General features: G+C 30.5%; 1 protein-coding gene across 5 annotated transcripts in view; it reads left to right on the top strand.

Moving 5' to 3' along the window:
• Positions 1-17,948, top strand: part of LOC146533944 (uncharacterized) — a 40,447-nt gene that overhangs the window by 4,156 nt on the left and 18,343 nt on the right. Inside the window, exons 1-2 of one of the 5 annotated variants that reach the window (XM_085194081.1) lie at positions 2,802-2,980; positions 7,715-7,811. The exons of 1 other annotated variant lie outside the window; for it this stretch is intronic. In XM_085194081.1, coding sequence (XP_085050207.1) covers positions 2,954-2,980; positions 7,715-7,811 — 124 coding nt within the window. In that variant the 5' untranslated portion in view covers positions 2,802-2,953. Of the gene's footprint in view, positions 1-2,801; positions 2,981-5,165; positions 5,380-7,714; positions 7,812-11,776; positions 11,933-12,236; positions 12,696-17,948 lie in introns of those variants that run through there. 3 more of the 5 variants (XM_085194082.1, XM_085194086.1, XM_085194084.1) reach the window with 3 other exon arrangements.

Here is a 17,948-nt window from a genome sequence, read left to right as displayed (position 1 = left end):
ACTTCATAACTTTTGATTAGGTGAACCGATTTTGATGATTTTTTTTTATTTGAAAGGTAGTACTTCCCATGTGGGAACTAATTTTTATTTGGTCTATTTTTGACAATGGTATCTATGAGAAAATCACATAAGTATTAAATTTGTGTTGGTACGTTTGCGACAAAATGACGAATAACTCAATATCACGCCAACCGATTCTAATGATTCTTTTCTTATTTGAAAGGATACACTTCAAGGATAGTTGGATGAAAGTTTGGTTAGGTTCTGATTATAAAATCCGGTCAAAATTAAGAAAATTTGTTTTTATTTTGGTAAATATTAATTATACTAGAATAGTTACAAGGGAAAACTTTGTTAAAATTATTGTCAGAAGTAAGATTCCCCATCGTTGCATTTCTTTTCAACCAACCTCAAAAAAGAAGTTTTCATTTTCAACCGACTTCAAAAAAGGGAGAGGTTCCCAATTGGCCCGAATATTTTTTATGTATTTTCTTGTCAATATACCAAAATGTTTGTTTCCACAAAAATAATGCCTAATTGAGTCAAGTTTTACATATCACAACAGATGCCACTCGTTAACAACCACTACCACCACAACCAACACTCGTTTAAGAAGTATCCTTTTAAGATTACTTATCACTTAAAATCGTAAAAAGAATTAATTTTAAACAAAAAAAACCGAACTGAAAAACAACGAATTAAAAAATAAAAGATAATTTTACATAAAATAAAACTTATTATGATTTTGTTAAACTAAAATAATAAACAAAGATTTTATAGCTTAGCTTTTCCCGCTCAATATGTATATATAATTCTTTGGTAACAGTTTTTATCTTATTCCTGCGATTTTTGAAAACTACATCCGCTGCTATTTGCATCAACTCATACGACACATAACCCCGAGTTGATTTTCTAGCATAAGTCCGCATGTTACTAAATTACAATATTTTTTTGTATGAAAAATTACAATATTTACATCCCATTATTGGTACAAATGAGTTGACGAAAGTTTTTCCGAGGTCACAACATGCCCCAAAAAAAGGGAACATCTAGTCCCAAAAACACGTGTTGAAAAAAAATAAAATATAAATAAGATATAGAAAACATAAATAGTTTACAAATAGTGTTCCGAAATAGTAGGTAATATAATGTAAAAAAACACTAACATACACTATATAACATCGAGGCTATATAACATCGAGGCTATATAACATCGAGGCTATATAACATCGAGGCTATATAACATCGAGGCTATATAACATCGAGGCTAATCGTTAAAATTTGTGAGATAGACCAAAAATATGAAATGCAAAAATATTTACAATCGTGCACCAACGACACCCGTGTGCTATTCAATTAGTTTCGGATGCCACTGGATTGTTCAATATGCTGGCCATGGGTGCGCTATCACATTGCATTTCACTATATGTTTACTAAATATTCCTATCACTTTTCTCCGCGAAATTATTTCCATCGGAACAACTTACCTCGGTAACTTTTAGCCCCGCTCTCCCCTACCCTTGTAATCCTCGATATCCTCGAACGAGCAATGTGCACGCCAACTCTTCTAATTCAAGGTAGGTACATTCAACGATACTTAACCGCCAGTAAATTATCGACGATCCTGTCTACAATGTAATGATATATAAAATTTTAACAATGTAACATTTTTATTGAATTATGATGTTTCAGCGTTAAATAAAATGATTTAGCTTCACACTGTAACCCTAGGGGTGTAGTCAGGGAGAATGGGGCGCCAAAAGCTACGGTCTCTACCTACTTTTATCGCCTCGTCTATTGTCATCATCGTCTTCTTAGAACATTTTTGACACTCTCTCAAAACTTCTCGAGTTCGCCTAATGAAGTTGAGGATACAGGCCATACTCCGCTTATAAGAATGCTCTTGTTACCCCCAAACTTTAAGCGAATCCAATGGAATATAGTTTTTTTTTATTTGAATATCTAGCTTATTTTGCAAAAAAATGCTTATTATAAGTAGAGTTCCTATAAAATACGTCTTACTCATGTCGAGCTACTAAGAATCATTTATCTAGATTCTAGATTCATTTACTTTGCTAACGATCCATTTAAATAGTTCTACGTGACAATAGATTTCATTATATTATATGTTGCATATAATATACTTATCTAAGATGTTTACTCGAATGTTATTTGTTCGAGCTAAGTATGACGCAAAAATAATTTGCAATCTTAACCTACCTACATACGTTCTTAAAGACACGTGCAAATAAAACATTACTTCTAATGTAAATTTTAATTATCTTGTCTTAAAACGAGATTGTTATTGTCTCATAAAAGTCTTTTAGAAGAGTGAACATTTAAGTAGAATTTAAACAAATATTCACACCCGCTATCTGTTACTATTTGCTATTAAAATTATAAACGTGAGGTATCCTTGTCCCATTTGAATTTAGGCAATAGTAATAATTATAAATAGTATTATTATAATTTCAAACTTGAAAATGATGTATTATTTAAAACTATATTTAAAAAGGTCCTTCGATATTATATTGCAGCTAGAACAATTAGCACACTACAAGTACGAAAATAAATTGCAGTCTGTTTCTCTCTCAATCACCTATTGTGGTTTTTACATACATACGTACATAAATAACAATCAAGACAAGTGGTCGCAACATATTAAAAATATTTACTTAATAGATACTCTGTGATTTATCATTTAGAATATAAGTTTATATATATACAAGTTTATGTAAAAAATTATCACTGCGGTGTGTTTAACGAAGGCTTATAGTGTTATTTAGTGCAGCGATCGCGTTTTACACGTTAATTAGTTGAGCAGCCAGTGTTTCGGAAACATTCAAACGATAGAGCTCGCTCCGATCGAATAAATATATTCACTAAATGACTCTATGTGCGCTATATTCGGTGTTTTATAGTTGTAGTGATATGATTTATTCAATGAATAGATATGTACGGATGGTTTAATACTACCGGTGTGAGTATTTACTTTCACTAAATATTTCTTAGTAGTTGTTTTTTCATTCAAAACTTATTAAAAGCGTTTTTGTTGAAACGGTTGAATAAATAGAGCAATAAAGCAATATTTATAATTTATAAATACCTATTTTCAATTATTAATATTTATATAGTTTTATAAAAACACCTAGCGGTGTTATAATAGTATCTATCTATGTACTGAGATGTTTTTGATTTCGTTCTTTATACTATACTAGGTAGGTACAGTTACATTAAATTGTGCCAAGAAGTGTTCATTCTATTTTGCAAGTTGCAATTTATCGGTTCTTTTTCTTTTTTATCCGACTGCAAAGAAAGGATTGTATTTTATGCTAGTATGTATGTATGTAATATTCTTTATTATCTCATATCTCCAGAACCGTTAAACGAATTTACATAATAGAGGTATCGTGAGATTCGTCTTGGCAATCCAAGTGTTCTTAGATAGGTGACGTTAAAAAAATCAAACATGGCGGCTGTATGACGCCGTTGTACTTTGTGAAAAAAAAAACTTTTTTCGAATATCTATTCTAAATTAATTCGGGTATTAATATATACATATAGGGGTGCAGAGTTCTGTTTTCACTTTATTATTCTACGTTCTTTGATCTTAAATTAATCATTTTTTAAATTTCTTGATAATAATTATCAATAATTAATTGTTTTCAGATTTTTTCCTGTATATATTTATATATAATAGTCTACCTTGGTACCACTTGGTTCTTGGTTTTTGATGAGTGAGTGAGTCGGTCTCCAAAAATGCCGATTCTTTAACGTTAATATATCAACAATCATTTGAGAACAATTGTTGAAATTTTATATACATCACAAGCTAGGCTTTAACAAATGTGCTAAATTTTATACATCGGGACTCTAGACTAAATTTTCTTATGGAGTTATGAAGGGCTCAAAAGTCGATTGAAATAGGTGTTCTAAAATACACATTATACATATTATAATGCATACGATGGCGCGTGCCTTGATTTCATTTCATAGGTTTAGTCACTAGAAGTAGAGTATTAGGTTACTTCATCCACCATCCTCGCCGAAGAAGTCTGTAACTAGAAATAAAAATAATATTAACACTTGTTTTTTTAAAATATACAAGTCGGTAATTTGACGCATCTAATTATTATTGTCCTTTTTTGTCCTATACAGTTAGGAAAACAGCACCATTAAACTTTTATCTAATTTTATAGAAAGAAATCAAGAAGAATGCAATAATAACTTTACAATTATCAAAATTTCTTTGACAATACCTTCAAGGCTGTAATAAAGTGTCAGGCATATGTAAATAGCTAATAAGAGCGTGTAAACGTAGTAGGTATTTCAAGGATATTTTTGTCGCATTATTCGATAATAAAAAGGTTAAAAATAATTTAAATAGCATAGTCTATATAAAATACTTTGGTGACACAAACAGTGCGAAATAGACCTCATTTCCCTCTTGTTCGGAACGAGTCAAAGGAAATAGACTCTTAGAGAAGGAAATGTTATCTATAATATTATATATTCAGAAATCTCCGATACAATAATTACTATATCCGCGTAGATTGCTAAAACTAAATCGTCAAATCTAATTTGATATACTTACGTCACGTTGTCTTATTTATCTATCTATTAACGTATTCTTCACAATTATGTTTAAAATATTTACAATACCAAATGTATTTTATATATTTTTATCAAACAGAATTTACATAATAGAAAATTATTTATTGACTTGTAATAACATTTAAAAAATATATTAAGATGTTATATAAACTTCTGATACGATGATGACTTGCATGAGAGATTATAAAGAAATGTGTATAATGTTTAAATATACTTGTAGGTACATCCCAAATTTATTTTTAAACATATAAATAAATAAAAATCTCAATTTTCGGTATATTTTGAACTCTATATATTGAAACGCCTTACACTATTTGCTAGCACTTGTTCAAACAAGATTGATAAACATTTCTGCAATACCGGACCGAGATCCGCAGGGTAGGAAGGTAATATTCGCTATCGAGTGCCGAGTCGCCGTCTTCAATACAATATAAATCGATATACTATATTCGTATGTCCATGTTCGCGAGACGACTTATATATATAAATTTATTATTATGAAAGTTTTAGTGGAGTCAGTTTTATCTCATATACAAGTGACTAAGTAGTCATATTCAAAACATCAGTATCGCGTAGACGCTAATTGAGTAGTGGTGTGTCTTTATCTTAAGCCCGAATTCGGAACGAGTGCGAGTTTTAAGTTAAATTATAATATATCAGTGATGGAGTTTCAGTATTATGGAAACTTTGATCGCCAACCGCAAAGGTTGCGCGACCAACCGTGGTGGGATGAGGAGGACAACCTCACGGACAGACGTATCAATGGTAAGGCTTGTCCTTCATTTAGTTACATTAAAGATTTTTAAAAATTTAATTTTTTTTTGGATGAATGGGAGTAAAATAATAATATTTTACAATTAAAAATGTAATGTCTAATTTAATAAATTTAAGAATTTAAAGAAAACTAGACAAATAAAAAGAACCGAAAAATACTTATTTATAAAAATTAACATGCAAGGCACGTCTGTTAAACTTCGGAGCTATTTAAATTTAATCTTACGACATACAGAAAATAATATACTAAAATAATGTCCGAACAGTACAAAGCCTAAGAAATATATAGATCACTATAGACAAATAATATAAGCATGAGAATTAAAATAGGAGACTTACACAAGAAGTATACCTCTATACAACCGTCTAGACTCTAGACGGAGACCAGGATGTATTGATTAGAAAGGGGCTAATTTTAGAAAATATCCTGAAGCTATGAAGGTAGGAATAAGTAGGAAACAATGCTTTATATTAATAAGCCTTTAGACGTTCGATAGTATATTTAATTTATTCTAATAGTAGAGTTACATTGAAAAAGTCGGTCGAATGAATGTCATCTGTTACAATGTACATGCACATTAACATTTTCCATTTTATCTAAGCCACATGCAAATAAATCAATTCAGTTACTTTAGTAAAATTTAATTACTATTGTAATCAATAGATTGGATATTATGAAAATAAAAATTACACCTGTCCTATTATTCAATGGGTCGTCTAAAAAATTTGTATGTAAAAATCAAATTAGGTGCTGTTAATATAAGGTACATCATTTATCTATTATAATATTACCGGAATGACTTTATTTTGTAAAGTTATTAATGCCTTTGTTATAGGTGTGAGTTGTGTTGTGACGCTTGTTTTTTAGTTAAGAACTTGCTATTTATAATATACAATATCACACATAAGCAAATATGAAATATTATTAATTTTTAAAATTAGTTCTGGAAAAAAATGCTGAACCACTAAAAATCGCTGAACTTGAAGCATGGGGGTGAAATGGATAGGTACTGGTACCCTTTCCATAGACTAGCGTTGAAGGGTCGATCGAGTTACACACTGTATATTGTTTATTATTTTTTTATTTCAAATTAACGATTTAGGTATTTAGCAAAATAGACTTTTGTATATACTTTAAAACGAAACTGTTAGCATGTCGCATATAAGTGGGGAAAACATTCCTTAAAATAATGAGAAATTATTTTTTATAAAAAATCAATCAAGATAGTGTTTTTAGGTGAAAATAGATTAACTTTCAAGCACTAAGGTCATTTACTTATAATTATGTGGGTGCGATAACCTTGTAGACATTATACTATAGTAACCTACATAAATATAAGGCATTTATACCTACGATTTAAAAAAGAATAAACCGGTCAAATGCGAGTTGGACTAGCATATCGAGGATTCCGTACAAATTTCAGATTGTATTTCAACAGGTAGTACAACAAAGTAGGCAAACTTAAGTTTGCGACTATATGCAACCATTTAGTATGAAATTAGCTACTTTTATAAGTTTATATATTTTTATATTTTTTTCTAGAAATATATATAAATTTTGACTTTCTGGATTTTTTAAGTCTTCACTTCTTGCCAAATTTCATAATTGTACGTCCACTGAAAGTACAAATGCAGCAAAAAGGGTGCGTAAACGTTCCTATCTTTTGATTGCGTTGATTTAAAAGCTTGATTTTTTACATTGGAATATTTGAAATTAATTTCAAATAGATACATCTACGCGATCTCGAGATACATAATGATTGACGAATAGCTTGACAGACGGGCAGATGGACAGCAGAGTGTTCCTATAAAGCTTCTGTTTTTACCTTTTGAGGAACGGAATCCTAAAAATATTGAAATATTTATATTTATATTCGAAAAATCATCATAATACTTTAAAATACCAAAATAGTAAATTAATAAAATAGATAGATTTTTCAATAATGTATTTAAACCTTTATTTGATTTAAAGTAACAAGAGTAACACTGCAGATTTAATTGAATCCTTTGGTCAAATAAAATCCAATTTCAATCTGGACAGGCTACGACAGATTCATATATGGGTTTTATTCTAATAATGAAAATGTCGGATTGAGGTTACTCTTTTATTCTTTCTATTTTGCTCACTGTACGACCTAGCCATTGTGGTTAGAGTTGGGTTTCAAAACATTTGTATTTATTTCATAAGATGTTTCTCAACAGGTAACATATATTTCAAAGATATATAAAAATATGAGTCCATATATTTTCCCATATAGATTTACCTAATTAAAAATATAATATGGATAATAATAAACCTATTTATATTCTGTATTCTTTGTTTCAGGTAAGTGTCACAACACCAACGTCTTGTAGGTGTGATCCTGCCAACCACAGCATAATGCATGGCATGACTGCGCCCCACCACCAAGTGTGCCATTTGGGTATGTTAAAATATAATTCTTTTAACAAATTTATTTTTTCAATAGAAAAAAAAATTAAATAACGTAGTAAAATACAGTAATTTTATACAAAAACTATCAGTAAAACTAGTTACATTTCTTCTATCGTTATAATTAACATAAAAATACAATAAAGAGTTATATATTTAATTTTACAATAGATAATGCTAAGTAAATTAATTTAGTATTGTATGTAGACTTGCCATGAGTAGCTACCTACATAAATTAATGATACAATAGAATTGAGTTGAGACTTGGCTATTAATTAACATATTTTATTTAAAACTTTTGAGGATATATAGCATAATTTCCTCTACGTTTGTGAACGTGAACGATCACGAGATCTCAATGTTATTGAAGTGGCGATAAGGTTATTTCCCGCTTTCTAGAGTACCAATTAATTACTATCTGCAACTTGTATATAATAATTACGATAAATTATTCCTAGAATTTATTAGAAAACGTATATTTTTATATGAACGAAATTATAGTGTAATAACCTAGTTTAGAGCAATCAGCTACTATTACATTGAATAGTTAATTTAACATGAGGACATATCACAATAGAGACACTATACATGTTTTAGTTTTTTTTTAATGTTCTTTAAAAAAAATAGACCAAATACTTATACATTTCTAACATAAATTAGGAACTTCCCTACTTTGGGAAACAAGCAACATTCCCCAGGGCTTAGCCCTGTAAACAAACAGGAAATTCCCCTATGTAGCATATTCAATATAGGTATTTATTATAATAATATTTAGTATATCTGACTTTTATAGTTATATTAATTACAGATTTCTGTACATTTCTAGATTGTTAAAAAATAATTCACAATGTCTATTTTATCATAGGTTAGTACTTATTACTTATCTTTATTGCGAATAAACACTTAGGTTCATAGATATCGTGTTTAGATTATATTAGTCGAAATTCCAAATGTAATTATATAATATATTTTAAAAGTAGTATTTAAAAGAAGGTTATTTATTATAATTTAAACTAATATCTTCAGTAACTAAGCTTGGATTTAAAGCAGTCTCAATAGTTTGGTAATATTACAATATCTTCCTTTATTCTCATATAAAAGCTGAAAAGCAAGAGACCTTATTATATGTTTTGCTTGGTTTGCATATTTTACCCAGAACAAATTTATTCGTTAATAAATGATGCCAATTATAAACACAGTAGTTAATGACGAGTGACGACAATGAACTTTGGTATCTTAGGTTATCTGAACTTTAGTGGAGGTGTACTGCAACATCTTGAATTTCTGCTTTCGTGAATATAAATATCTTCGTTATCTAATAATTTATTAATGCCTTGTTACCTTACCTTGCTTGTTACTTTAGTAAAAAATATTAGTGCAGTTCATACACTATAGAAATAACACTTTGATGAAAAATATTGTCAGCTTCTCATATTTTAATAAAATTGAATAAATTGTATATTTACATTGTTGGCTAAAGTGGATTGGATAAATAGAAGTTATAAGCTCAATAGGTATGCAAAATATCAAATTATTACGACGCTTTAAAGTCGGCCAAAATTACATTCAAAGTTTCCGTTACAAACGTACACGTACATACATACATAAATACATATATACATACATATATAAATACATACATATACATATACGACCAGAGCTAATAAAAGCCAAGGGCGCATTTTTAAATAATGATAAAGATTGCCTTAATAATGAAAAATAAACTGAAGAACGTTTGTTTATGAGGTTTTATTTATATTTTCATATTTTCTATATTCATTAAAAAACTCATTAATATACAAAGTGTAGTGTTATTTCTAAAAACAAAAAAAACTAGTAACATAATCTATTTGTGGTTAAAAAATATGGCAAATTATCATAGATTATCCATAATTTATTACAAATAATTTACGCACGTATAAAATATTTCTAATAAAAATTCCCAATTTCGCTAGCAACCAATGCAGGAAAAATATTAAAAAATATATTAATAAATCAATATAAAAATAATTTTAAAACAATATTAACCCAAGCGGAGTTAGGGTATTAATCTTTCATACAAAGGTAAAATCTATATACGTATTTGCTATTTACTTATTTAAGTATACAGAAGTGATATCACATAATACACGCATAGCAGTGCGAATACACAATGAAATATTAATTATTTGACAAATGCGAAGCTAAATACTGCTTTTTCTTCCAGCCTCGCGCTGTATCCCACATAAAACACACCGGGCACGCAGAGGGAACCTAGAGTTAAGAGATTCCGCTCTCCACTTTCCACTGAATTCTTGCGACATTGCGTGTTAAGTTCTCTTACGTTGTTGCCAGAGCGAAAAAATAAAAATATTAAATATTTCATTCCCTTGATTGGGAATAGAACTCACATGCGTGGCGTTCTCACGCACCCTTGTGACCCAACCTCACAACGACCTCTTATTTGATAAATGCGAAGCTAAATACTTAAGGAAACGTATGGTAGGCGTTTATCATACAAACACGTCACAGACATGTTAAACGCTTCCCGATTTCTATAAGCGATCATATTATAATTGTAAACTATGCCAAACGACCTTGTATTACATGCGTAGTAGCCACTCGTACTCGTAGCACTGTTTACCATAAGTTTTTTTTATGATCGACGATTTTCAATCTATTTTTATTTGTAAGCCTTCGATATTTCCGCAAATGCTGTTTAGTTAGCAGTTTATAATACGCATAAATTGTTATTTTATGATAATATTATTTTTAATTATACGAGTATTTAATTGCCTTTACTGCCGCTTCTTAAAATATTCTTTTATTATTTTATATAAAGTATATTTAATAAATATTATTATATTGTAACTAAACACCTACTTACGACAAAGGGTAGCTGATTATAATTATTTTTGTGATTAGTTCATAGTATCGAAATTTATTTGATTTTTTTTGCATTTAACCAAAAATTTTATTAATATCTTTCTATTTCAAAAAATGTAGAAGATGTCTGAGTTGAAAAAAACAAAATTTAATGAAAGACTTCGACTACAAATATTATAATTAATTAATATTCTGTCTCCAGTAAATTGATGATAATACTTGTTATACTTACATATATACTTAAATACATATCAATTTTTGTCTACACCCGTTGTATTTTAATAATTAATTATAATTCGATTAAGTTAATTTTGAAACTTGAAACCTAAGCGAATAATACTTAAAAAATAACATTCTCATACTGTCTAAGCACATATTGTAAACGGCTTGTTCCAAACATATCATATTACGCTGGTTTAAGTATTAAACCATGTTTTAAACCAGTCTTCATTTGTAGGATTTCTTCCTGCATATCCTATGGATCCTATGGGAAGTACGAAAGCTTAAAATATTTCAATAAGTATATTACGTTATATTTACTGGCTTAGCGTCTTTTTAATTATAAAAACTATTAACCATACATTAACAAATATGGTTTTTAAGTATAATAGTAATAAAATATGAGAGTTAGATAAGTAATATGAGGGTCAATCAAGATTTATTACCTTTGTTAGAAATTACGTCTCTATATCTTTCCTTAGTTGCTATTATCATTGCATTCTCAATTAGTCTGTAGTAAAGTAAAGTGTTGTTAATTTTACGTTTTATATGTAATATATTCTAATATGCAAACACCTCCGTACATACATATACATATGTATATTATTATTTTTTTACATACAATATACTTGACTGTAAAAATAAGATTGCATTTTTTATTTGATATATGTTACCGGCGGTAAAGGGTAAAAGAAAAGATCACATAAAGTATAAAATGTTTAGTTTACGAATCATAAAATAATCTTAACTATAAATATTTTTTCAACCAAGCACCGATAAAAATTATAACCGATAATAGATACCCTCTTTTACCCCCTAGGTCTGCTAGCTTCTAGGGCTTCCGTACACTAATTGTATCATACTAGGTATTACCTGTGCTATGCCTACAAGACGTCTTAGTCCATAACTATGCGTATTGCGTTGTAAATGTTCAATATGTTACAAGAACCGATCACCCTCGAACTCAAACTTTTGCACAATTCCTTGCGGAACCAGTTCCAGTGTCTTTAAAAACTTCGCTGTAAAAAGGTAAATTGACGATAACAATTTTGTCGCGACAATAATATTATATAGTCAATGTCATGTAGCATGAGTCGTTGAACTCTTTTATATGACAGAATAACTACAATAAACAACTAATTTAACGAATTCTCTAAATTATTCTAGTGTTATTGAGCTAATCCCTTTTCTGCAATAACAGATATCATATACATAACAACTAGTACGGAACCAAATATCAAATTTTAATTTTACGCCTATTAAATATTCGATTAAATATATCTCCGTCGGTAACAATCTCATCACGAAGCGAAATTTGTTTATTTCCCCCAAGTTTGGTACAGCTATCCGATTGAATGGTCGCGCCATGGAAGTTGGCGCTTGGCGGGCTGGTCCGCGCGGCAGTCGCAGGAGGGCGCCCGCATCGGCCGCACGTCGCGCTGCGCTTTCCCGAGCCCGAGCACGCGCGCACTGCCGCCGTCCGCCACCGTCCGGATCGACGTACCGCTGGTACGATGACTGCCCAGAAAAGCGGGTCCTCACTCCCAGCTTTCTACTCTCCAACGGTACCGAGGCGGCCGCGATCTCAGCCTCTACATTGACTTGTTTATATCGACACTGTTTACCAGACGTGCAAAGTTTTTCCGGTGAACGCCAACTATTGAATCGCATCATATGAAAATTACGAAACTTTAGAAGTGAAGTTTAAAAATAAATTTGTCTTAGTGACTTTCGATTAAAATGTGTTCTTGTAGCAAGTTCTACGACTTTTGGAAAAATTCATGCGGCGCAGGTGAGAAAACATTATTTATTGAATTTCTAATAACGAAAAAAAGATACTCTTAATCTTTAGTTTATCGTTAAAATAATAATGTTTTATAAGGAATTGAATTATTTTTAATTGTCGTTTATAAGTAGCAAAATATATCTTTAAAATATTATTTATATGTAGTCATTAAATAATACCTGAAACTACCTATTTTGTTGTTAAATAAGTAAATAACATTCATATAAATGCTTAAGCTGAACGTTTCACAAAATATTAATAACCAAACAAGGTAAACTACGATCTTAATACAAGTCATTGAAAATATATAGTTTCAAAGAATTTGTTGAGAAGAGTGATTGTAGTTCCGCCTCACTACCAAACACCCAGGGTCACCAGTATCATGAATGGGTGTTTCTAGAGTCCGATACTCATTAAGCAATGTTAAGTATATTAACAATACGCACAATCTCTTTCTCTATCGCGATCTTGACGGAGATTTAAAGAACTATTTACTTCTTTAAAGAAAACTCATAAAAAAAAATATTTTTTCACTATCGTAATATAATTCACATTACTGGTACTCATGTACCTTGACACTCTTACTACACAGGGACTGTAATCTTATATGAATTGCAATATCTACTTCTCACAAAGGCTTGAGACATGTATAAACCTTTCACAATATGAACAATACAGTGAACTAAAGCCAAACGCCACAAGGGTCACGAGCTAGGGTTTTATATTTTTTCACTCTATATCTGTACCATTGAATTTGAAAAGAAGTATCTAATATAAAGCAGTTGGAACCAGTTAGTTCTGGTCATTTATTCAGTTGTTTTCGATTTCTCGCTCTGACGAATGCTAACTTGCTGGCCTCGGTCTCAGAACGCGTGTCCTTCGTTATTTCGCGATTCTTTTTAACTTAATGTAACCAGATGATTATCTAAATCAATAAGATTAAAGAGAGGAGTACGTTGATTTGAGTAGTGTTGCCAAGACATCTGAAATAATGACGCCGTTTGTAGTCGAGAGTAACGGCTCGCGGCTATAACAGCGTGACGATAAAATATTTGCTATTATAGAATACTTATTCGAAAATGGTATTCCTAGTAATCTAGTAATACGTAAAAATTGTATTTGTGAGGACATATTAGAGAATAAAAAAGAAAATTAGCGATGTGAATTAAAACACGCGTTTCATTCATTGATTACAATAACAATTCTGCAGTCACACGTGATCGGTTTTTTTGTTCTTCCTTACAGTGCAAGTTGCAACCGCGCTTACGTAATATTAGATGCTTACGGTAAATCCTAAGGGCAGCACTTTACGGTACCCTACAAGGAAGACATGAAGTGTATAATTTGGAATGCAAATAAAATGATGAATTTGTAAATATATAGCAGAAATACCTAATTAACTATATATAAACCAAGTCTTATTTTAATATCCCCATTGATATTAGTAAATAAATAAGCATTTTCGATAACACCATTCATATGGTTTTAACTCGTTTTTTTCCTCCTGTAATTCGAATATTTACAAAGAAAATTTTTATTGTATGGTACTAGCACATTCGAACACACGATAAAGGCAATTCGACTATATAATTGTACAATTTATTTTTAAACGAGTGTTCCCAACGATAATTGCCTCAAATGATAATGTTCCTTCAGCAGTAAATCACCTCATTGACTGCTTGTTACGAGGTAAGTGACAATCTAGCTGGTTTAATTATTCGTGAACACCGTCTGGGAGGCATCAAAGAAATTGTCGCTCTGCCTGTTACAGCTTACACTTCAGTTATTACTTATTAGACTTTAGATGCTCATTGCCAATTACAACGTTATTTAAATCTATTAATATAAATATCATTTAAGTATAGTCTAATTGAACTAGTCATTTGGTTATATTTTATGTAAAAGTTAGAAGGGGCCCCCCGCCACCTATTACGATAGTATTAATTTATAAAATAAATACATTTTATAAATATACATAATAAAGGCCCTCGTAGTGCAGTGGCACAAGCGTAAAGTGTAAACACGATGGTTGTGGGTTCTATATCCATTCACGGAAAGTTGTGAATGGAATTTCTAATCACTAAGTTCTCTCTGCCTACCCTGCTGCACGGGACGGGATGCGGCATGAACCTGAAGAAAAAAATACACTATATAATTCTTTCTAAGTACTTAATACAATATATAATTCTTTTACAATAATGAAGCTATGAGTTTTTATTTAATATACTTATGTAATAAAATATGTTAAGATGAGTAATTGTATGTTTATTTGATAATAAAGATTTTGATTTATTGCGCAAATATTACACATTCAGAAACAAAAGTGAGGCATATTTTAGTCATAGTGTACCCTCCTCTTAGCTGGCAGGTGATTCTTGTATATGTTCTATAATATACAAAGCTCTTTAGTATTATATGACGCAAGAGAATCCCTGCAATTTCCTCAATGATCTGCAAACAATGGGATTTAGATATTTATTTCTAGAATATGTAATGTTATTCGGGTTTTACGTACTATTACGCTATCATCTTTTTGTTATATATTCATTTTATAGGTCTATTAAGTCGTAAAGGTATCACAAATACTTACAATGTGTAATGGCTTTGTAGATTATTGTGTTATCAAATGATATCTTTATTGTGGTAAATGAGTAGGAAATTGTAAATAAAATTAGATAATATATCTAGAATAATCTAATAGTGACTGAGATTTTATTAACTCATTCTAAAATTATTTTCTCTACACTGAGGACTTAAGTTAGAATTTTTCGTAATATATAAAATAAATACAAAAAATTGTATGGATATATTTCTTTTTTGTTCATATAAGTTACTAGCGGGCGCGAGAAGCTTCGCCTGCTTATTTGCTCACCTTAGGGGTGAATTCTAATTTTAAAATTTTGTAATAATCGGTGGCGAAAGATTTTTCCATATATACTTTCAACCCCTTATTTGCGCCCTTAGGGGGTGAATTCTAAAAAACTACGAAACATATATTCAATGAAATTTTAATTTTATAAAAATCGATGTCGATTTAAAAAAAAATCCGTACAAACTGACTAGCTAGCTAAAAGTTAGATACTCTCAATTTCCGAAACATTGCATATTGAATCTACAACATCACGTTTGACTGTAGTCACATATCCCACTGCGCCACAAAGGCTTTAAGTATAACGTATTGTATTTTAATGTCGTCTATTTTGATTTATTATATATATGTATATACCAGAATTCACAAAGATATAGCAGACAAACAAGGTATGCAACATATTTCTAACAAGGTCATTACCGTTATTAAAAAAAATGTGTATAATATTTAAATTTATATAATAATTATTATATAATGTTAATAAATTCAAAGCCGTCAAAGTTGATAACGGACTAATATTGGACAAAAATCGTTGAATAATAATGTTTTGGGTAAAAACCTACCTAAGTATTAATATTGCATTTTTTATTATGAATCAAATCAGCTTTACGCTGTATGTTTAGCTGAGCCTTGTGCTAAGACACTCCAGTCCCCGCTTTCCGCCGAATTCCGGAGGCATTGCTTAAGAAGAGTGCCGGAACTTGACGCCGCGCTTTGCCTCGACACCAGAGCGAAGAAATTAAAATATTAAATATTTCATCCTCGAATTGAATTCGAACCCACAACCTTTACAGATGCACGCTTGTGCCATATGCCAACAATATAATATACTAAGGGGCCCGGACGCGGCTACGCCTACTTGAACTATAAGAATATTTTCGCGTCGGTCATACTATGCCGCCCGAAGGCTAGGTCATTCCGAACCAGTGACATATCCTTAATTATTTATGAGAATGTTATACAGTAAACTAAAATGCTAAAAGTGACTATTATATTTATTTTCATAAGGATGAATATCAAAATGTCGCGGTAACGGTTGCGTAGCGACGAGACGGCTGATATTAACATGGCAGAATAAATTGCATGTCAAATTAGAAAGTATTTTAATATTTTAGTAGTATACAGGGTGGAAGAGTCAGCGCTTCTTTTACTGAAACTGCATATAGGGTAAAATATTTGAAACCCAGAATTAAAAAAAATAATCAAGGTACCTCAACGGTTTGGACGTAGGATTTTTTTTTCATTTCACGATTTTTATCCATACCTGTATTTCGTGTCACGCACACATACGTATGCGACGTTGCCGCTTTGACAGGTAAGTGTGTGCGTGCCTATGTTATACTTTACAAATGGCGTTTTATTTTAAAACGATAATTTTATTATTTATTTTGTTTGAAAAAAAAACTTTTTCATTTTTGAGAATTATTTTTTTTTCCGAATTATATTAGGCTTTTATAGAGTAGTTGAAACTGTGGTTTCATTTAAAGTGGCGCTGACAATTCCATCCTGTATATGTGCAATGTAATGTTATATAGCCTATAGCACTTCTAAAGAATGCAGCTTTCATACAAAACAAAAACAAAGTAAATCGGTCCAGTAGATCCAGAGATTTTAGCGTTCAAACAAACAAACAAACAAACTCTTCCGCTTTATTACATTAGTATAGATGACAACAATTTATTTAAACGTCTACTTCGTCTTACAAGAACAACCATGACGTCACAAGCATACGACTTATGACCTAATTATGCCAATAATTTTAAATTGCAGCAAATTATCTTTATAAATGAAGCGCCTCTCTTAACAATTTAAATGTACTTCCAAACACTGTCTAAAAAAAAATCACGCTGAATCCTGCACACGGCAGGGTTGGCAGAGGGAACGTAGTGTTAAGACACTTTGTAATACTTACTATATATTCATTCATTAGATACATATATTATTGAAAATGAAGAAAATGAAAATAAATGTTGTTTTATATTAAAGTTTGTACTCTTGCATAGTGAGAGAATCTTCATCCATAAATTATGATGACAGACATAACTGTGATTTATGGTTTATGTATTGATTAGTATGAACCGCAAGCTACAAGAAGAATAGAAGAAAGTATTAACTGTATGCTTCATGTAAAAATGTATTATCTGAAAAAAGTAGGTTCATGGTATGGTAATATGTAATTTTTTTAATGGCGGTCTTCTTTTTTGCGGTGGAAATCGAACCCACAACCATCGCGTTTTCAGTCACATTTAATTGAATAAATAAAATCTCAATATAAAAAATGTAGAATAACCAAGTTCATCATTAGATCCACATAAGTTTTAGTTAAAAAGATGTGGCACGTAAAGTTATTCTTTATTGTATAATATGGCTGGAATAGCTTTATAGCTTTT

This window comes from Heliconius melpomene, chromosome 12 (assembly GCF_056956725.1).
Source record: "Heliconius melpomene rosina isolate 202511_hmr_F chromosome 12, ASM5695672v1, whole genome shotgun sequence".
NCBI lineage: Eukaryota > Metazoa > Arthropoda > Insecta > Lepidoptera > Nymphalidae > Heliconius > Heliconius melpomene.
Note: the sequence above shows the minus strand (reverse complement) of the source record. Positions and strands in the feature narration are given on the sequence as shown.